Raw genomic sequence first — 22439 nt, 5'->3', positions numbered from 1 at the left:
TCTTTCTTCCCTCTCGCTTTCAAGAAAATCCTGAGTTTTGGTCTGTTCATATATTCTTGACAAGCAGCTTTTCGAAATCTTAGCAGTGGCTTATAGTTCTGCCTCCCACACTTTTTTTTTCATTTTACAATTATTAGAACTTAAAAATTGTACGATGTGGATCCCAGTTTAAACAGTATGCCACCTCATATAACTCCAGTGTTGATAATGAACGCTAAACTCCAATTAACCAACCAAATCACGCAATAGTTATATTATAGTAACTTCTTCACACAGTATAATAAATAAATAAATAAATAAATAAGCTAGATCAATAACATACCTGTCGAATGTCGAAATGCAAAATACTCTGCATGTATTTGGGCACCAAAGTAAGAAAGGTGAAGAATCCCCAATCACTTCCCGTGGCTGTTATTATAAGAACCCAAACATATGGGGATTTTAACGCAGCTTTCCAAGGCACAGGAAGCTTAAACAGTAAAACAACCTGTTAAATACTATACTGTTGCAACACATTTTAAATCGTATAATCACTAGTTTATATATAAACAATTCAGAGTAGCGTTAGGCAAAACAAAACAAATCAGTGATCAGTCTAGAGTCTGCTTTCAGGGGTGGTCTAACCAGCCCGTTATCTGGTTCCTGCGTACGAATTTAAGTGTTATCACATTACCCATTTTAAGTAAAAAAAATATTAATACAATAGAAAATAGAATTATATCTAGGTAGAGGTATTTGTTATTAAGTAAATTATAATTCGATATGTATCCATATATACCAATTGATAGATGTTGTTGAACTGAATAAAAGGCCCGCTCCCTTATTTCACTCCACTAACAACAGCAGCGACTGTAGATAACAAATGCATTCACTCGTCAGACGGGTAACACATACCTGGTTCCTAGGTTTCGATCCCAGCCTTTGCTCCAAGTAATCCTTTTCCTTTGAAGTGATTCGTGGATGCTGCTGAGGAGAATCAAACATAAAGAACCAACCGCAGATAATCCAAAGAAGACCAAAGCATCCTGTGATATAGAAAACTGCCTCCCATCCAAGGGTATCCAATACCAACCCACAAATTGGCATTGTAACTAATGTACTCAAAGGTCCACCTGAAATAAGAAGAGTATAGGTTACTTAAATTATTTAAGAAATTTGAATAGAAACAAAAGTAAGGTATACTTTTACTTTTGTACTCTGTGGATTAGTGGTAATATTGAACTTATTAATATTCTTTATATCGTGTCCAGGATCGTAGGGAGTCAAAAAGGTACCTTTGCATAAGATCATACGATTCCCATTAACATTATCTATATTGTCGATATATATTACCACCATACCTTATACCTTCTTCCCCCCTCAACGAAGTCAGTCATACCCTCTGCCTTCTCTAATTGACCGCGTTTCAGTATGTAGGGCTAGTACAGTGATTCTAAGAAGAGAAGAAAACATTCTTAATTGACTCATGAACACTGAAATTATAAATGAAATTTAGGAACTGGATGCGGAAACTAGGTAACTCAATTTGTCGTAATTTATAAATAATTATAACAATAAAGGTTTTGATAATTATAATTTCTTTTACTCCGTAATTTCACTGATTATCAGTTGTGCGTTACCTCCTTCCTTTTCTCGTTATATAATACGTATTAGTATTCACTCTCGACTAATGGTTTTTTTACAGCTCTTCAATTGTGATTTTTTTTCTCGTTACCTATTTATCTATTTCTCTACCACTAAAACTTTTGAGGAATAAGACCCAGTGGCTATCCGTGACTAAATACAACATGACTGAAACGGCGCTAAATAAAATGAATATTTTCCTGGAGGCTTTCAAGGGTATATATGATAGAATGCGTAACTAAAAGGATACAACTATATATATATATATATATATATATATATATATATATATATATATATATATATATATATAGATATATATTGTATATTGTTAAATTTATGGAGGACTTCGGATGTTTGAACATTGAAACATAACTGTGCAGTTGGTGTGCTCTCTATAGTATATCTTGATATGTGTCATTGGAAAGTATATATTCTGCATTTTCTAAGTATATATATTCAATGTCATATATATATATATATATATATGTGTGTGTGTGTGTGTGTGTGTGTGTGTATGTGTATGTGTGTGTGTGTGCTTTCGTCTATTTTAAGGCATAAGTGAATAGGACGCTAAAAAATAAAAATTGGCAAAATCCACTTCAACGACTAAATTTATGTCACAGCTGTACCCAAACAGCTCTAAACATTAAGAAAGTTTGAAATAAAGCAAGGCAGTGTGAACGAATTCAGAGTGCGATGTTGGTTCCGAAGATTCAGAAGTGGGAGACTGTAGTTGAACAGAAAAAGTTACAGAAATTGTGTAACATGGTAACAATATGAATCAATGTCTCTGCATAAGTTACACACATGGCGATACAAAGCACTTTTTCGCCAGACTTCTCCCTCTAGCTTCTACCTTTTCCAATATTTAAATATGTTCTTGTAGGGACACGAATCCCGACAGTGTTCAGAATCCCTTGACAGATTTTATCCGTTCCACAACTGCAAACTTGCGACCACGCGCAACAAAAGCAAGGACTTCACCCATGGAAATACCATTATAAACATTTAAACTTTTTAATGATCATTAAATAGTTCAGTAATGTTTTAAATAAACTTCACAGGAAGATAATTTACATTAATAGCTCCATATGAAGAATTGTGATGTATGACAGAGCTATTTCTAAAACATGAAATGAAATGAGCAGTCTTCACAAAAGTTTTAAAATATTTGATGAAGTGGCATAGTTAGTTGTTATGTTGTACTTGAATCTTTAGTCCTCATGTTTATGTTTGTAAATTTATGTAAATTAACCTTCAAGATTTTGCTTTGTTTTCCAGAATTGGTGAAATTTTCCAAGTTTCTTTAGTACAAAATATGTTAGTAAATTGCCAATTTCTGTGTTTGAAATTGGCGAATATTTTATTCCTGTTTCGAATTCTAAACAGAAGGCTTGGAGAATGAAATGAAAAAAAAAACGAAGAGAAAAAACATTTGGGTTTAGGAAATGTGAGACAACAAGAGATGCTATTGGTTTTATTAAGAGTGATCGATGAAAGGTTTATTGAAAAAGAGGAGGACGTATATTACGTTCATTAATCAAGAAACTTCTTTTAACTGGATGGATTGTGAATAGTTGGTAGAAGTTTTAAAGAAGATTTGGTTGGAATCGAAGAAGCAAACAAGTATTAGAATAGGGTAAGAAATGGCAGCGAAGAGTGCAGTTGGAGGCGAGAAAACAAAAACTATTTGAGATTCACTTTCCACTGATATCACCTGAGTTCCATTGCTGTGAGTTATAACTAGAGCCCGGATTTTCATGCACAAACTAACGCCGAGATATGCATGCAAGTATGCATGAAAAATATAAAAAATATGATTTAAAATATGCATTAAACATTTAACATATGAACTGAAATATACGCTAAGAAAATAAAATTTGAATTTCTTACAAAAATATATTACCTTAATGACCTCTATTAGAATCGAAAGTGAATTTCACTCGGATTGTGAGCAACAAACTCAACGCGTTCCCCCCAAAAATACATCTGCGTATACAAGATGATTCAGTTCACTTTAAATATATCTTACTTTCTTGTGATATACTCTGAAATATGCTATTATGCAGCAATAAAATTCGGAAATATGTAATATCCTGCAAAGTTTGCGAAATATGCATGCATCTCAAAATTCACTCAAAATATGCACTTATATGCACTATCATATGCACCTCAAACGAATCATTAGAAATCCGTCGGAAAGAAAAAATACTTTCCATACTGTTCTCCATGTTACTAAAAACATGCATTTTCCATAGAAATCTGGGCTGTAGTTATGAGTGTATCTAATCGAGAAGATAATTTCATAACAATGTACATAATATATTTGACAGTCATTTGGTACTACCAATAAAAAAACTACATTTTACATACAACAAGCTTTGTACTTCAAATTTCAAGCTGCCCTTCTGAACATATTATGAAGCCCGAACTTTCTCCCTGAATCCATTAGTTTTTGAATATACACATCAGCATGACTTTTACACGAAAAATTGATGACATTTTAACACAATGCTACTTACACTCAACCTTCTTCCAACTTCAAAGTACAAATCACACGATTTTACACGAAATACAATAATTAGACTTAGTACTTACCAAGGGCTGTTACAGTAAAGAACATGGACCTTTCATTCTTTGGAATCCATTTTGCAATCAGTGGGTGAAGGGAAGGGAAATACATTCCCTGAAATACAAACCATTTAATATTAAAAGCTAGAAACATTTGTTATTCTTCAAATGAATTCCACTATTTTAATATATATATATATATTTTTTTAAATCACTCGTTCCAATCAATGCTGAACGTTCTAAAATAAAATATTACGTCACTTGTACTATTCGTAAAGGAGGAACCAGCAGCGCGGAGTCACCAAACTTAAAGCTGACAGTGATATGTTTCGACAGTTCAGAACTGTTTTGCTGTTCTGGAGGTATATTTGTAGATTTTCTGGGAGAAATTTCGCAACAACTACACAGTTTCCTTTTTTCAGTTAAATTTTCCCTAGTTTGTAAATGAATGAGAATGGTTTACTTGAACATTTCCTCAGTGGAAGAGAGCATTAAATTTGAGCAAGAGAGTGTGGCCTGTTGCTTCTCTGAATACTACTAGCATTTTCCAGAGCAGTGACTGGAGAACGGGGCTGGATCATTTGTCAAGTCCTCAAAAAAGCAATACTTGGAAGGAAACTGAAGAGAATTTAGGTTTACCGATCATTATCACTAGAAGATAGCGTTGGAGGTTAAAGTTCAACTGGATATTAAATGCTTTTGAGAAGCAAGATGCTGACTTTTGTATTTATATTTTGTGGAAACAAGTTGGAGATATTGTTTAATAGTTTAGTACGTTGGCTTTTTGGGATACATTTTTGTAATCTAAGATTTGGCATTACTGGTTGGTGCCATGGTACTTTTTCGGAAAGAGTTGTTACATACAAATCAATCCAATGTATGAGCTCTCTGAAACAAGTTCAAACTAACTACATTTTCATGCTCAGAAAAATTAACTCACATCAAAGAATGGCACATTGATACGAACAGCTGTCAAAAACAAATAGTATACATATTCACATAAAACAAGAACACTAATAATAATAATAATAATAATAATAATAATAATAATAATAATAATAATAATAATAATAATAATAATAATAATAATAATAATAATAATAATAATAATAATAATAATAAATTCTTGGTAGCAGAGACAACTTGCAAACCACTTGCAAACCACTGAATTTCAAGTCGGCCAAGTTTGCATCCAGCTTGATTGGAAAACGTGCAAGCATGCCGCAAGCAGGACTCCAGTAACCAACTTATATGGGGGCAAACTTGCATTCAGTGCTCTATTGAAGCTTGACGCAACCGTTTTATAAGTCAAGTCAAATCAATAGCCAATGAACGGCCAGTGATGTCATGACACTCTGCGAAGGGTGTAAAGCATCGCTTGCAAGTACAATAAAAGGCAGATTGTATGAAAGCATGTGTTTCACGTGCAAGTGTAGAAAGCCAAAAGCCAAGCACTCGCCAATTGGGCGAAAGCTTTCTTGCTACTAGGATGATACTATTATTATTTGAGCTGTTTGAAACCAGAGTGTACTAACTACATTGCCTTCGATTTCTGAGATTAAGCATGAAATCATTTTGGGTTTTGCGTATTTCACACCGAATCTTATGCCACAAGAAATTAAGTGTACAAACAGTCTCAGGAAGTCCATTTCTCAATAACAGCGACAGCAGTTCGTATTAAGTAGTCACTGTTTCAATGAGGGCCAATTTCCCAGAGCACGAAAAAAAGTAAATTCAGTTTGGGATTCGGGATTCGATCTCGTTACCATTGGCACTAAAGGCAAGAGCGTTAATGACTACGCTGCACTGGGCCACATAAAGTTGAAACAATGCCAATGTACTTTAAATTACATGTAGGCCAACCAACAATCAACCATCATTTATCCAACAGTTTCGAGCTTTCCCATCAACTGCAATTTTACTTTTTTTTTTTTTAGAGTTTAGCAACTGCGTTGGCAAACGGCCAACTATGATAGTTGGCTAACCTACTGTTTCCCACTGTTGGGCCTACTGTCTGTGCTGTTAGAATATCTACAATAACAATATAATAAAAAAATCCTAGATCACAGTATATCCTGAAAATAACTTCGATCGCACAGTTGAGTAGTGAAATTTGTACTACCTTAACTCACCTGGAAAGCACCTTGTAGTCCTCGAATAGTCACCAATAGACCCCAGTGAGTATACGCTGCGACTGGAGTAAGGACAGAAAGGACAGCATTGCCTAGCACCAAAGCAATTAAAATCCTCTTCGTTCCCCAGATATCAGCCATTCTTCCTCCGGGAAAATTGGCTACTGTGTAGCCCCAATAGAAACTGCTGAGAATCATACCCTGTACAACTTCGTTCCATTCGAAATGAGTTTCCGCCTGTCTAAACAAAAACATTGTTGCAGTTAATAGTAAACTTACAGATAACTACTTATATGGACAGCTTGGGTACCAAGTGGCCTAACTCCAGAATGAAATTTTCTAGGAGGGAAATTTGAAGTATGTTCGCAACAAAAACCACAACTTTATAGTTTGTAGTTTTACAATTTACTGTTCACAAAAATCTTTTAGGAAAGGTACCCATCTATGGAAGTGAAAGAAAACAATAGTCCATTTTTTTTATCTGAGTTAGGTCACTTGGCATCCAAGTGGTCTATATGTTGTTTAATACGTTAAGATCCAAGAAATGCTTCTTACATACTTATTAGAGTTACAAACTATACTTTATATATAAGAAAGAAAGTGAGTGGAACGACTACTTGACACGAAGAATAACTAAATCACTATCCGTCTGCCGACAGGTAACGGAGAAAAGTCGTCAAGAGATAGCGATAATTAAAAAAAAAAAAAAAAAAGATACAAGTCTTTCAGTTTAACGTTCCACAGTTTTTCCCGTTTAGGTAAGGGAGACCATGATTAAGGCAAATAAATGATAATGGAAGACTTGGTGGAATGAGAATGTGGAAGGAAACCGGAGTACTCCGTAAAAACCCACGGAGACGATGTTGTTTCCCCCACAAACTTACTTGGGAGAGGATTGAATAAGAGACCCCACAGACTAGAGTAAGCGTTCTACCACTGAACCACCGTGCCCACCTCAAAAAAAATAATGGAATTCAGTATTTAGAGAATGGGCTCCGTCTCCCTCGTTAACTCTCTATTCAAATAGGAAGTGGTAGAAATACATCATTTCCTGCCTCGACATTGGTTTACGTAAATAGCGAAAAGTGAATTTTCTAAAAGTTCATTCAGCGTTTCATGAATAGGTTCTATTTCGGAATTCTCTCTCTCCTAAAACCGGAAGTGGTAGATATCTATCACTTTTGATCAAGAAGCGAAAAAAGTTTGTTACTGAATTCTCTATGTCTTTGTGTGTGTGTGTGTGTGTGTGTGTGTGTGTGTGTGTGAATAGCGAACTTTTCAATTTTGAGTCTTCCATTCGATACACTCAAAAAAATTTTTGTAGTTTAATTTACAAAATGTGTGGGTAATTTCGTTTTATCCTTCATTTTGTAAGTTTGTATACACTTATTTATGTTAATTTACAAAATTCAATATATTCTTACAAATTTGCTGTAAACTTACACGAAATTCTGATATTTTTATTGAAGAAATTGAAATTTTACATCATTTTATTATCGTGATTTAAAAAACATACCCTATATAATGTTTTCTTACACGTCCTTTTTCCTTTTCAACAAAAAATTGCACCATGGGAATTCATTGTTGCCAGTACAATCTTAAGATATTCATGACGTACTACTATTTTTCCGAACGTAGACTGAACTGAGACATCACATATGGTAAAACAAAATCACGTGTCAACACTGACCACAAGAAATTTTAAAATATGGATGCCATTGAAAGGTAAGTAGATTAATTAAAATTAAAAATGTTATTTAAAATACGTCTCTTATCTCTTATGCAATAGATTATACGTCATAGAGTAATTATATAGTATATGCATCAGGCTTATATACCTATGTTAGTGGAGTTATGGAATACATCCCTATGTAATATATGCCTATGTCGTATAAGTAATACAGCAACCGGTAAGAAGATGCAAATCGTGCATTACTTAACCCCCCCCCCATATGCGTTCATGCACTAAAAATTTGTATCTCTAGGGACGAATTGGATAATTTTCATTGCCTTCATAAATACGATGTGCTATCCTAGGATAGATCTGTGAAACAATAGAAATGTCTAATGCTATTTCAGAAGGGGAAAATAAAAATGTATAGGGATCTTACCTCTGACATACCTATTAACATTAATAGACAGGATATTTGCAGGTTAAGAATCCAGGACTAGACATTATATTGTGATATATATACGGTATTTACGGTGCTGCTGTAGTTTTGACACGCCACATTTTGTAAGATTTACATGTGAAATTCAGGACTTTGCGGAAAAGACATAGAGAACAAATTTCTGCAAGCGACAAAATTAAATATGAAGTAATATAGCTGTATTTTAGGTTTAAAAGTGTTGGTTATAAAATGGGGAGGTTCTAGAACACAGGTATAGGTCACTAGCTAGGTTGGTTGGTTTCTGTACCAAAAGTTAATATTTAATTCACATGCTACCGTATTACTGAGCGAGCGTTAGCGAGTGAAGGAGGTTTAGAGCCCCGCAGGGCACGTTTTTTACTGTCATTATTACGGCTTAGTGGGAGGGGGACCTGTGTTCCAGAACCTCACCTAGGGTGGGCTGATGTCCTGGTTTTGGCTGGATAGTCCAGCTTAGTAGCCGAGCTGGATGCCCATTTGGACAAGGTTCTAGAACACAGATCACTCTTCTCATTTAGCTGTAATAAAGACAGAAAGCAACGTGACCTGCGCGGCTCTAACCCGCCTTCACTCGCTAAGGCTCGCTCGGCAATACTGCGAATTAAATACTAAATTTTGGTATAGAACGGAACCAAACTAGCTACTAATCTATATAGAGGAACATGTGTTCTAGAACCTTCCCCCCATTTGTCCTCCTTTTCAGTTGCCTCATTATGTTTAACTTCCATTATTCTGATGGAAGCTCCTTCGTGGCTAAGCGGTTAGCGTACGCGGCTATGGCGTGGGAGACCCGAGTTCGATTCCCGACGGGAGATAATGTGGTTAGGATTCCATGTTAATCAGTAGGTCCACGTCTCGTATAGCCTCGCTGCTGAACGGGACGTTAAAATCAAAATCAACTCAATTCAACCTATTATTCGGATGGATCGGTGGCTTCAGTCTCATATATTTCAGAATTTCCAAATTATTATCGATACATTTTTGTAAGTTGTAAAATAAGGAAAGTTTCGAGTTCCAAAGTCGGTTCATATATTCTTTCCATACAAAGTAGTAATAATTACTGCGAACGGGTATTTTCATTAATGAGTGCTGGACAAAAGATCGCAACTGACTTAATATCTCTAGAGTTAAGTCCGAACTGAAAGTTAATATAAACTTTCAACGAAAAAGTGAGAATGGAACGTGCAATGACATTTAAAGAGTTCTTCAGAACAAGCGTCAATTCAAAGCTGCTGGAGGAGCAGGGAAATATCTATCAAGTAAGCATTTTAACATGTAAATGTAGCTTTTCCAGCTTGCTTGTGCCAAAATGCCTAACGCAATTAATGAATTGAATTGTCATATATAAATTACAGATTCATCAAGTCCGGCTTTTTAATCATTGTCTTCTGGCCATCTTAACCTCACCGTATAAAATCATTACAAGTGTTTTACGACTTATAAAATGAGTGCATAAGAAAGAAGATTATATTAGATGCGGTATATTTCTTCACAATGTATAGAAGCTGTAGGCAAGATTTTACTTTGACTCGGACAGTGACTTCAGTCAGTTCTTACAGGTTCAGGCACTTCCTGGAACTGTTTGTGCCTTTGGTGCAGTCATGTGGTATATACGCCACTTTTCATACAAAACTTTATGGATAAAAAAAAGTGGACATTACTCGAGCAGATGGTTCTACCAAATTATGACATATTTGTTACATTTTCAGTTTACGTTAGAGCTTTATATCTTTTTTAGCAGAGTATGCACTAAACTAGGAGCTCTATTAGTACGTGCAGATTGACTTCAGGAGTGTGGATGTATGGCATAAAAACTACAGTGCAAATAACATGAACCAACTTGTACTAGGTACCCACTAAAAAGCACAAATGCTATGTAACCAAGTCAGGGAAGGAGCACAACAGAGGCCCTAAGAGACAGCGAGGAGGGGTGTCCGTAGGGAGCAGGCACGTCAGCGACGGGGGGGGGGGAGGGTTTGCATCACACTTCCACATACAATACTTTCACTATCACTCAAAATTCGTTTCAATATGCTGTTGTAAAAAGACAGTAGTTACTTATATTCACACTCTCATTCCTTCAGGAAAAATGTTTTACGTCGTATTTTATATTTGGTAAAATCATCTGTTCGAGTGAACCCAAAAAGTGATTTACTTACGTTACGAAACATAGCTGAGCGTGCGAAGGGGGTAGAATCCCCGCAAGGCTCGTTTTATTCTACCTTTACACCCATGATAATACCACGAATGGATGGAGCAACTTCAATCTGATACCTAAAATGCTCCGGGAATGGGGTTACATGAATCGGTTGCAGCCACTGTCCGAGTCAAAGTAAAATCTTGCCAAGCTCTATTTTATATTTCTATTGTAGTGTTACTGGTATGAAACCATGACAAGTGTAATTTGAACTCATATCATTGCATTGAACTCATATCGTGTAATTTGAAACCTATTTCTTTATACTACCCTTGCATTCGCGTGTACCCACCACCGCTGACATACCTGCTCACTTCAGATGCACCCCTGCTCTACTCTGCGAGCTCACCAGCCTCAACCTGCTCTGACTGTTAGGTAGCATTCGTGCTTTTAATGACCACCTAGCAGAGGTTGGTTTGTGTTTTTGCACTAGTTTTTATGCCATACATTTAGAAGCCGCATTTATGCATGAGTTGTAAAGGAACTCTACTTTTACAACAATTACTTCTGGTGGCCTCGAATTTTTTCTGTTATAAGCAGTGTTGGTTGTTTTAAACCAGCTGTTTTTTTTTTTTTTTTTTTTTTTTTTTTTTTTTTTTTTTTTTCAGAAAAGCCTACTGGTTTAAACCAAAAGCGAAAAATGTTCGTAAAAGTGTAAGTGTTCGTAAAATCTTGATCAACACACGTTTGTGGGTTATCATGTTTCACTCCCTATATTATTCATTACTCAAAGTGATTATACTACAAAAGCATTTTTTTTATTGGTTTATGAATGTTTCTTTTGTGATTTTTTAATAGTTTGTTATTATTGTTATGTAATTGCAAAGAAAAATTCTAAATATTGTTTCGTTTTAATAATGTTTACTATTGATAAAATACATCGAAATGCCGTACTTTTTGGGGGGGAGGTGCTATACAAACCCCACGAGAGACATTTATTGAAATCTGAAGTATCTTTAGTATCTATGTATAAATGGTTCAGAGCCATGATATGCAAATTAAGTTGTATTTCCTTAACTTCGATTATTGAAAGTCGTAGTGAACTCACTTGGACGAAATGAGTTCTTCTGTACTTTGCAGTATTTTGAAATTGTCCATATGTAATTCTGTATAATGTTTTCACTTGTGCAACTGTTTATCTTTTTGTTCTGAAAAGACTTGACAATTATATTAACAAGTATGTTAAGATCAGTACAACGTATTTTTATCAGGAGTCCTTCGTGAGTGAGTCTGCAGACGTATCGCATTTGTGGCCAACTAGCCCTGGTTTCGCGTTCAAATGGAGGACAATTTCTCTCGGATGAGCAGAGAAGCGGTTTGGATTCTGCTTCAGGCTTATGTGACCCCTTCCAGCATAACCCAGTTATTGCATAGTAACACCGAGAAGAAACAAATTTATTTCTGTCCATATGTGATGTAAATATATAGAGCAAATCACTTAAACAAAAAAAAAAAGTTTAAATCAAAAAAACCGAGTGTAAACCCAAAGAAAACCATGGTTTTTGCCAACCCTGATTACAAGTGAGATATTTTCGTGTTGCCCAGCGCAAATCTATTATGGTACAATAAGAAGGAAATTAGTGATTTTTTTTTTTTTTTTTTTTTTTACAATTATTTCGATTGGTGTTCCAGAAGTAAACCTGCACGGTATTTAGATCTTTCTTGACGAAATGTACACGTAATATTTTTTAAAAATTATTTCTTATGTTGTATTTTTAGGTGTAGATTTACTTTACGAGGGCTTATCCGTTGTAAATACAAATACATACGAGATATGCCAGAAAAACTACTATAAATTCCAAAACCGCTAACTGATGTGTGCTAGGTGGCCACTAATAGCAAAAAGTGTAAGTAATAGTCCAAGCAGAGAGGGAGGGCCCATGTTACATGAGGTTTGTCTGTAGAGGGGAAAAGCGCCAACGATGGAGGATATGCATACAAGCAAAAACAGTGGGAAATTTGATGTGTTATCCTATTATATCCATCACTTTATTACGAAATTTTATAAATTGTTTCTTAGGATAGGAAAATGAAACAAGTTTCACGTGCCACGAATATGACGGCCAAGCTAAAGGCTACGCTGACAGTGAGAAATGAATGAATTGGTGGAATGAAGAAAGTGGTAGAAAAAGGGAAAACTCAGATAAAATTTACACACACGGCGTTTGTCTACCACTGGTCCATGCAGCCCCTCTTAGGATAGGCGTTGCATTCATTGGAACAGATTGAGTTTACGAGGTCGCTCCTTACGGGTATAAGTACACGTTCGGACGTGTTACAAAGACTGTGCAAAAAACACACCAACTTCTGCTAGGTGGCAACTGAAGTAATAATGCTATTTAACCGAGTCAGAATAGGAACGGAGCAGGTGGGCCCGTGCGGGGATGCGTCTGCTGGGAGTGTTCGCTATAACGGTTCCGCACACGGTGTTCGCTACAAAGCCTCAAATAGGCTACTATAGGAAAGAAAAATGAAATGAAATCTTTAAGTTTTACGTCCCACGGTTATGCCGGTTAGGCTAAAGTAAACGGTGATGATAAGAGATGAATGAAATGGTGGAATGAAGAAAGTGGGAGGAAACGGGAGAACCCCGAGAAACCCACGAGCACAGTGTTTGTCCACCAGAAAGTCCACATGGCGCGAGCTGGGATCGAACCAGGGACCCCAAGCACCGGAGGTGAACGCTCTACCACTGAGCCATCGCGCCTCCTATACTACAGGAAATAATATACCATTTGATAATCCTGTGTACTTACAGTAGTGTTTACGGCAATGTATTTCTGTCACGAGAGTTGTTTTGTATATGTCATATACGTTCAAACATTGTGTATTTTGTATATACAACCTCGCCGCGGAAAGGACTATGTTGCTCAGTGGTAGAGCATTCACCTCTGGGCCTAGGGGTTTCTGGTTCGATCCCCGTGCATGGAAATTCTTTGTGGACAATGTGTTCATTGGTTTACTCTGGGCTGTCCCTTTCCTTCTAACATAGTCATTTCAAATGCAACAGTCATTAATTATTATTAACATACATACATAATTTCAAAACAATCATTAATAATCCACCTTCTTTAGCGAAAAAGTCATCTGTGGGATGTAATACTAGTAATTCCTTTTAATTTTTCTTGATTTCAGCATTGGTTCGATTCGCGGTAAGAGCTCATGTGGCTCTGATCCTATGTCTCATATAGCGTCGATGCTGAAAGGGTACTAAACTGTGATCTAATCAATGAAATAATACATTGTAAACATATTTCCGTAATATAAAAGTATTACACGTAATAAATAATTATCTGAAATAATCATTCGCAATATCATTTTAATTTTCTAATGTCAACATGCTAATTATGTACACGACGCTACGGCACGTTCTGTACAATTTTTTTCCCATGTATCTATGACAATATGTGCAGATAGCTCGATATTTCCAGTTCATTGTTCTTACAGTTAGTTCTGGATTGACAGACTACTATTGTACTTTAACAACCAAGGAGTGGGCATGAGCTTTTTTTTTTTTTTTTTTTTTTTTTTTTTTTTTTTTTTTCATGGTAAACCTTCTTTGGACTTCCGCGCTAACACGAATGTGTAAATGTATGAACTCGCCCAAGCCGAAAGTCTACTCTTGTATCAAGAATGTTCAAATTCGGCTGAACAATTTTTGGATGATATTGTTGAATTTGAATCTTAATTCGCCTCAATCTTGTATCTGCCCGGGAGGATTTATGCCTGCTCAATTGTCTGAACTAATTTATCATTTCTAATTACTTAGAATAAGGATGAGATGCATACTTACTAATTAAAATATCTAAATATCTTACCTTGTTGCATTACAAAATGTGATCTTTTGCATTCATTTTCGATGTAATGCTTACATCATTAGTGCAAAGAGGAAACAGGACTGCTTTAACCCTTTTAAATTTTATGGAACTATAGTTCTCATGAAACAATGTCTTCTTTTTGGGCTTAAAAATGAACTAATAAAGCTTTTTACCTCGGGTTTTTTTGTATTTTCTCAAGCATAGAAGCATTGTAGAACATGTTTCGTGGGGGCTTTTGCATCTGGGGGTCACGACGTCATAACTGAATGAAGTCATAAAGGGAAAAATATATTTTTTGTTACACCTAAGTTCATTATTTTTTGGCGGGCTCACTTTTGAAGCTAGAAGATTGAAATTTTGTACAAACATTCAGCGTATACCCTAGTATTTATTATATTTTTTCAGCTCTATACGTTAACATGAGTGGTGTCCAGAGGGGCGACAAGAGGGGGAAATGCGATTTTTTCAGGGAAATTTCCCTTTTCCCTAAAATTTCCCGCCTCTGGTACATGATGGGGAAATTTAAAAAATACGATGTGAAAGAGTGTTGCATTCTTCACAGAACGAGCTATGAACCATGGTCCTAGGTTAATTAGGGATGTCTCAGGAAATTTTTATCTGAGACTTTGTATAAGCAGAGATGTGCAATATTCTAGGAATATGCGTAGGACATCGATAAATATTTTTACCGCCCTTATTTCTCAAGATAGGACCCTGGAATTTTGTACACGTAGTCAGCATACCAATTGCTATTTCCTGATTTTTTTTTTTCTGCTGTCTGTGTTTAACACAGAGGAGGCTCCGGAGGGAGAAAACGGGGAAAAAGAGATTTTTCTTCTAAAAATTCTTTGTTTCTTTCCAATGTAATTCCTTTATACACACGATGGAGAGATGCGAGTAGTACCGTCTGAAAGGTTGTTCTATTATGAAAAGAACTAGCTATGAACCATGATCCTAGGTTAATTAGGGACGTCTCAGAAAATTCGTATACTTCATCCGGGTCATTTAAGGTAAAAGTGGTCCATTGTGCGGACATTTTTAAAAATTTTTCCTTCCCTTACTTTTCAAGATAGGAGCCTGCAATTTTGTACACGCAGTCAACATACCCGCCGCACTTTCCTGAATTTTTCTGATGTCTAGGTTAACGCAGGGGCGACTCCAAAATTTAAAAAAAGGGATTTCTTAAAGAAAAACTGAGGGATTTCTGCAATTCTGACATTTGAATAGTACCTTTGGAAAGGCAGGTCTATTCTGAAGAGAACGAGCTAAGTTACATTTGTGTTTTTAGGCCTATTTTGGGTCCATTTTTGATGCTTTCCCACAGAGGTAAAAAAAAAAAAAAAAAAAATCCATCCCTTACTATTTAACCTATGAGAACAAAATTTGGTACAGTTGTTTAGTAGACTAAGTAGTATTAAAAAAAAAAAAAAGTTGTGCGTAGACCCCTGTGGGGCCCAGAAGGCTTCAAACATATTTTTTAAGAGCCTCAAAAATCCCGATTTTCCCTCAAATATTTCCCCTCCGTTACATCATAGGGACATGTAAGTGGTACTGTTTGAAAGTCTGTTGCATTCTGAAAAAAAAAAAAAAAAAAACTAGCTGTGAACCATGATCCTAGAGTAAATAGGGATGATACTGTCGCTGCTTATCTGAGACTCAAGAAAAACGCCCAAAAAAGCCAGAATTTAAAAGGGTTAAACCTACATTTTGAAGAATTTTAATGGAGAATCTTGCCCTACAGTTTAACTGGAATACGGACCACATGAACTTCGATCAAACCCGAAGTTATATACAAGATGAAAAGAAAGTAAATATTCGTTGAAATGAAGTTTTTTTTTTTTTTTTTTAATTTTCATGTTTATACACCAAGGCTAAGGAAGATTGTGATGATGAAATTAATAATTTTTGAAATGAAGAAATTTAGAGTAAACGGCAGCACCCCGAAAAAATTACGTACATCGTGTTTCTCCACCTCAAAATCCACTTGGTGCGAGATGGGATCTAACCAATGACCCCACGCATCAGAGGTGAGTGCTCTGCTACTGAACCACCGCGACTCTGATGTGTAGGTATAGCGATGGTTTTACGTGGATCCTACGATAATTTAAAAAAAGAACATTGGATAATTTAAACTGAGCAGTAAACATTTTTAGCTCGAAAGAGTGCCTACATACACTAAGAGTTTTATTATATTTTCATAGTGAACATATGATAGGAGTAGGCTCACTACTTTTTATAGGAGAATTAAGTGCTTGGCTCGTGTGTTTTAATTTTAGAAAGTATTATATTTATTTTGTTATTATACAGCATTTATTTCCAACTACACGATAAATATTGTTTCTTCACACTCATCTTCTAGTACTGTTAACTGTGAAGTTATTATTTTTTTTCAAAATTTTTACATCTTTTTTGTCCACTTTAGCTGAATTTATGGTCACATCAGTTGGGTTACCCTTTCGGGAGAAATAATGAGAAGAAAGTGTGGTACCTTTCCCTACGATGGAAGAAATTCGTAAAAACATGTGGTCAAGAAGATCATTGTTGTGATTGAAATGTAGCATATCAAATTTCTGCTTTACTATTTTGATACTTACGTAAGTAAAATTTTAACTTTTATTATTAATATGCATTCTATCAAATCTATTTTTACCTATTAGTTTATAGTTACAAAAGTGCTTCATGATCCAAGTTATATTAGACCTATTCATCTTTATATGCTCTTGTATCTTTTAATCTAATAGGTACATAAAGCTGGAACTTCGTACCATGCAAATATCGACAGGGGGACATTGTGTGACATATTATGTGATATTACCAGACTAACAATGTTGCGAACACAACATAAAGTTATATTTCTCAAATAGCACTACGTCAGGTTGTTACATATTTTGAATCTACATGTAAAACGGAAACTTACAATACCACACTTGTTACACAGTGTTGCAAACAGGAGGCGAGAATATCACAAAGATCGAAAAACAGCCGAATTTTGAAGGGTTCCACAACAGTGATAGCGAAGATGACACGAACGACGTAATCCAAAGGAATTTTGTATCGAATACAACTGTCATCATACGATGTATTTCGAGCAAGTAGGAACGAAGTTACAAGAAATTCAAAACTTGACATTTTTTTAAAGGACTTTATTTCGAAAAATGTTTCGATAAATATCACATCCAGTTACGTAGATAGTTGTTAATTGGCTTAAAGAGCAGAATATATGCTTCAATTTGTTTTCTCAACCCATTCAAGAAATATGAGAAAATAGTAAAGTTTGATACATTGCATAATAAATTGGCGTATTTGTGAATACTGTAATTACAAGAATTACGTAATTTTAAGCAGTATTCCGAACTTTATAAGTGTTTACCATGTTTCCAGAACGGTTTGAGATATCAAATTCCTATAAACATTACGATGTTCGTATCTGTTGGAAAGTATCTATGCAATTGTATGAGGTATTTATATAAACATTTTTTCGAAATAAAGGCTCTTGAAAAAAATCCAATTTCAAGATTCCCACCGACGTGGAAATCCTGAAAAAGTCAGGGAATTTAGTTTGCTTGTAAAACTTTTGTAGGGATATTTTATAAAATAAATTATTTTGTTTTGCAATACTTCTCTAACTACACATACATATATACATATTAATGCTTAGTAGATGAGGAAGCCTTGGTGGGGATAACTAGCTTTTTGACTTTATATATAAAAAGATGTCCCTCGTTGATGTTTGCGTGGTACAAAATTTCAGTTGTTTTGCTATTAGTTTAAAAATTAAAATAGCGTATCAAGATAAATAGTTCATCCTGTATATATAAAGTATTGTGTGGCGTAACTATTATGACACAGTTATGAATAATAATTTTTAACATTTTACGTAGTGGACTAATTTTATTTGTAACACATACTTAAAATCAGCAGATTGATTTAACAGTTTGGAAATTGTAATGAGGGGTAATCAGCTTTGTTGAAATAAAATCAGTTTATAATTACTCAGAGTTAACAGAATATATATTATCCATAAACTTCGTACATCTTTTTTATATTTCTGAGATAACTAATAGTCAATATTTTGATAACTCCTAGTTCCCATTATTAAGGACCATTTATGCTTATAATTTATTCAGCAGAGGTCTTAAGGCTTTGTCTTTAATGAATATCTTCAGTTCTTTTAAATAACGTTAGCTTGGTATCGCTTTTAAGTAGCCCATTTTATTATTGGTGGGAGTTTACTGAGGCCCTCTTTTTTATGGATTATGCTTAATGTAAATGCACTTAACACAAAAAAAGATTATTAGAAATTTTATCTTTTGCAGATAAATAGAAATATTTTATCCTGTTCTTCACACTTTCTTCGGTAGGATTTGACAACATCGTACTTTTACATTAACGAATGGAGGAATCAAACGATTTTTAACACACAATTCCTCTATAGGTGTAAATTCAATGATTCAACAGTGAAAAAGTGCATCACTGGACCGAGATTCGAACCCCGAATCTTCGATTTGTTTTCATTTGATTGATTTCTAGAAAGCTTCCCTTTCAGCAGCGAGGCTATATAAGACGTGGACCTACAACTTAAAGTGGAATCTGAACCACATAAGCTCCCACCGTGAATCGAACCGGGTCTCCCACACCAAAGAATTCCTGATTCGTACTGGTCCAGTGATGCACTCTTTCACGCTTTGTGTAACATTGTACTAGTTTGAATTTCATAGTGTATGAGGTAGGAGACTGAAGAAAGTGAGGAACTCGTCAATATACTTACATTTGCATGCAAGATTTAAAAATTGTAATAGGTGTATTCTTTTTAGATGTAAATGTACTTACACTAAGCTTAATTTAAAAAAGAAAACAAACCACGAGAATGTATATTTAAGGTAGGACCCTAGAAACAAGGTGAACTATCTAAAGAAGTTGCAAGATTAAAAATAAAATACATTTCCTTTAAAAGTATTGATGATCAAGTTTTAACAGTGAAGATTTTTTTGCCGAATACATTATAAGCCTTTATGGTCTTTAATAATGGAAACATGATAAGATGTCCGTAATATTGAATGTTATTTTCTTCAGCGATACAAAAAGGTTTGTATTAATTTTATTACGTTCAGTTGCATTGTTTCTTGATTATTTTTACGTGCCACGAATATGCTCTCTAGACTAAATGAGATAAATGTTGCACTAAAAATTCACATAGCCTGGAAACGAATTAGGTACTCGTAGTACCGGAGGTGGGCGTTCTACCGTTGAGCTAGTCTGAGTATTTACTTTTTTTCTTTCTTGCTACTTGTGTCGCGGAAACCGTGATACATGGAAGCTTCTCAGTTGCAGCAAGTGACCTGCCAATAATGGCAGAATACCTATGGTGATGTACACCTATATCCAAAATGATTGCCGCATATCTATAACTGTCTTCTTATAAGAATATAATTTGATAATGATTTTGCAGGGTATTTTTAATATTGCTACTATGTGTATAATCGGAAAGTGTATATTTGTGGTAAATTTCACAGGAAAAGAATTATAAATACGAAAATTATGAGTAAAACAGAATGTTGCTAAATGGACAAGAACATTTTATTTTCGTTTTATTATTCTTATTTACTGCTCTTTCGACATGAAATTTGCCACATACATCTCTTTGCCGATAATACACATACTAACATTATAAGAAATACCGTGCGAATTCGTTATCAAATTATATTTATACAACAACATATTTATAGACATGCGACAATAATTTTGGACATGAGTGTATATTCAGATAAAACGTCTAATGGATATAAATCATAAGAACTGAAGATAAAAGGACGGCAGAAAAAATGAAATAAAATCTTTCAGTTTAACGTCCCATGATTATGCTCTTTTAGGCTAAGGGAGACAGATGATTGAGACAAGTGAATAATGGAAGAATTGGTGGAATGAGAATGTAGTAGGCAACGGGAGTACCCCAAGAAATTCCACAGACGATATTATCCACTACGAACTACCTTGGCATGGGATCAAACCATGAATCTCACGCACCAGAAGTAAGCGCTTTACCACTGAGCCACCATGCTCCCCGTATGACAAAAAGTGAGCTACGAAAATGTTAGACGATTCTTTCCAGTGGAATTCTCTGCTTATCCCACACCTGTCACCTCAAGATTTTAATATAGTAAGTTGTGCAATTTTTTGCTTCATTGAAAAGAAGAAAAAAATTAAAAACAGATACATTCAGGCCTGTTACGACATCTTTATGCGTCCAATCGCAAGATAAATTATGTTAAAGTACTATACAGAATGAATTCATTCATTGAGAGATAGTTTTTTTTTTAAATTATTTATTCCTTTTTTCTGCGGGCCACGGTGGCTCAGTGGTAGAGCGTTCACCTCTGGTGCTAGGGGTCTCGGGTTCAAACCCTGCTCTCGCCAAGTGAACTTTGTGGTGGACAAACACCGTGTGCGTGGGTTTTCTCGGGGTTCTCCCGTTTCCTCCCACTTTCTTCATTCCACCATTTCATTCATTACTCATCATCACCGTCTCCTTTAGCCTAACCGTCATAAACGTGGGACGTAAAACTCAAAAATTTCATTTCATTTTTCCTTTTTTCTGCAAACAAAAAATTCCTAGTCTCAATCTTCATAAAAGCAACTTAAACAAGATATGGGACAGCCGTTGTCAGCTGTCAGCAGATTCAACTATGCTGTCTATGTATTAAATGATCAACAAGGTTTATTTTCACGTAACTGCATTTCCGCACATATTTATATTTTCATTGCAATAACTTACCAAAACTAAACTTGCATGAATTAGAAAAAAAATTAACGTACAAATTAGAAAGGCATAGTTAAGTTAGTTTATTAATTATTTTAACTTTCACTTAGCATCAAAATACTTAGTTTTAATTTTTTTCTTTATTTATTTTACAGAATCGTAGGCAGCAATACGGAAGGAATTCCAGTTATGCCTTGTGTAAAATAATCACTGAATGTGTGCCAAAAAGATTGTGTCGTAATAATGTTCATAAAAGGAAGACTCTAATATGAAGGAAAGTTTCATAAAACTACTTTTTTTCTTTAGTGAAAAGAAACCCGACGGAAAAATGAAGAGTGCAGCATTTATTGCTGAAAATATCTAGTTATTTGTGCATTAGTGGGAGAATCATTTTTGTTTTGATACTTCGCTATTTATGTGATGTGTAAATGTGCTGTTGATGTTTTAAGAAAGAACCTCTGAGGAAAGTGGAAGTTCGCATTGAAAATGTCGGCAATTTATATATGATATTGTGTGTGTATATAATTTTTGAATTAATAAAGATGGTGTTCATTTAATTTTATAAGCGTATAAATCACAGACCAAATACCGACACATTTTGGCTTTGCGCTCCGTCGTGAACGGATGGAAGGAATTTTTGTTGTGTGTCAGTAAATGTGGTTTCACATTTTACGGAAATGTTCTCTCGTAAAATTTAATTATGGAAAGTATTAGTTATATTTCCATAATGCGTTGGATAATTTGGTCACAAGTGTACAGAATATTTTTTATCCGCTTCGATGGAGCATATAATAATAGTGACACATATTATGTATTTAGATATTAGATCAATTTATAAATTTACATACATGCGTGTATACTTACATGCACGCATTTTAGTAAAATTACGAACGAACGCGGTGGCAATCTGTTTGCCAAGCCTCTATGTAAATCAGTTTACACTTTTGAAGTTGTAAAACGAATTACATGTGTCAGAGTAAAACAAATTATATTGCACGGTGTATTTTTACATCATTCAGTGTAAAATACTTTACAACGAGATGTGTATTCTGTTTTACAACTTTAGGAATGTAAACTGATTTACATAGAGGCTTGGCAAACAGATTGCCACCGTTTTTTTGTAAATTTACCCATGAAATTTTTTAGAGTGTAGAGCATCAAAAACTATCTCCCGCTAAAAGAAAAGTT

At 35.0% G+C, this 22439-nt stretch overlaps 1 protein-coding gene and 1 long non-coding RNA gene across 2 annotated transcripts in view; one reads left to right on the top strand and one right to left on the bottom strand.

The window, feature by feature from the left end:
• LOC145663052 (sialin-like) overlaps positions 1-22439 on the bottom strand; it is a 127706-nt gene that overhangs the window by 32963 nt on the left and 72304 nt on the right. Inside the window, exons 4-7 of the mRNA XM_081729212.1 lie at positions 6330-6566; positions 4225-4312; positions 895-1112; positions 323-469 (exon numbers count right to left, since the gene is read on the bottom strand). Coding sequence (XP_081585338.1) covers positions 323-469; positions 895-1112; positions 4225-4312; positions 6330-6566 — 690 coding nt within the window. The remainder of the gene's footprint in view (positions 1-322; positions 470-894; positions 1113-4224; positions 4313-6329; positions 6567-22439) is intronic.
• Positions 7899-21808, top strand: LOC145663051 (uncharacterized). Its single transcript, XR_014127143.1, has 3 exons — positions 7899-8054; positions 16917-17088; positions 21407-21808. It is a non-coding gene; the product is annotated as an uncharacterized LOC145663051 (long non-coding RNA).

This window comes from Thermobia domestica, chromosome 10 (genome assembly GCF_964235325.1).
Source record: "Thermobia domestica chromosome 10, izTheDome1.hap1.1, whole genome shotgun sequence".
NCBI lineage: Eukaryota > Metazoa > Arthropoda > Insecta > Zygentoma > Lepismatidae > Thermobia > Thermobia domestica.
The sequence above is the reverse complement of the archived record's forward strand: the minus strand, read 5'-3'. Positions and strand labels throughout refer to the sequence as shown.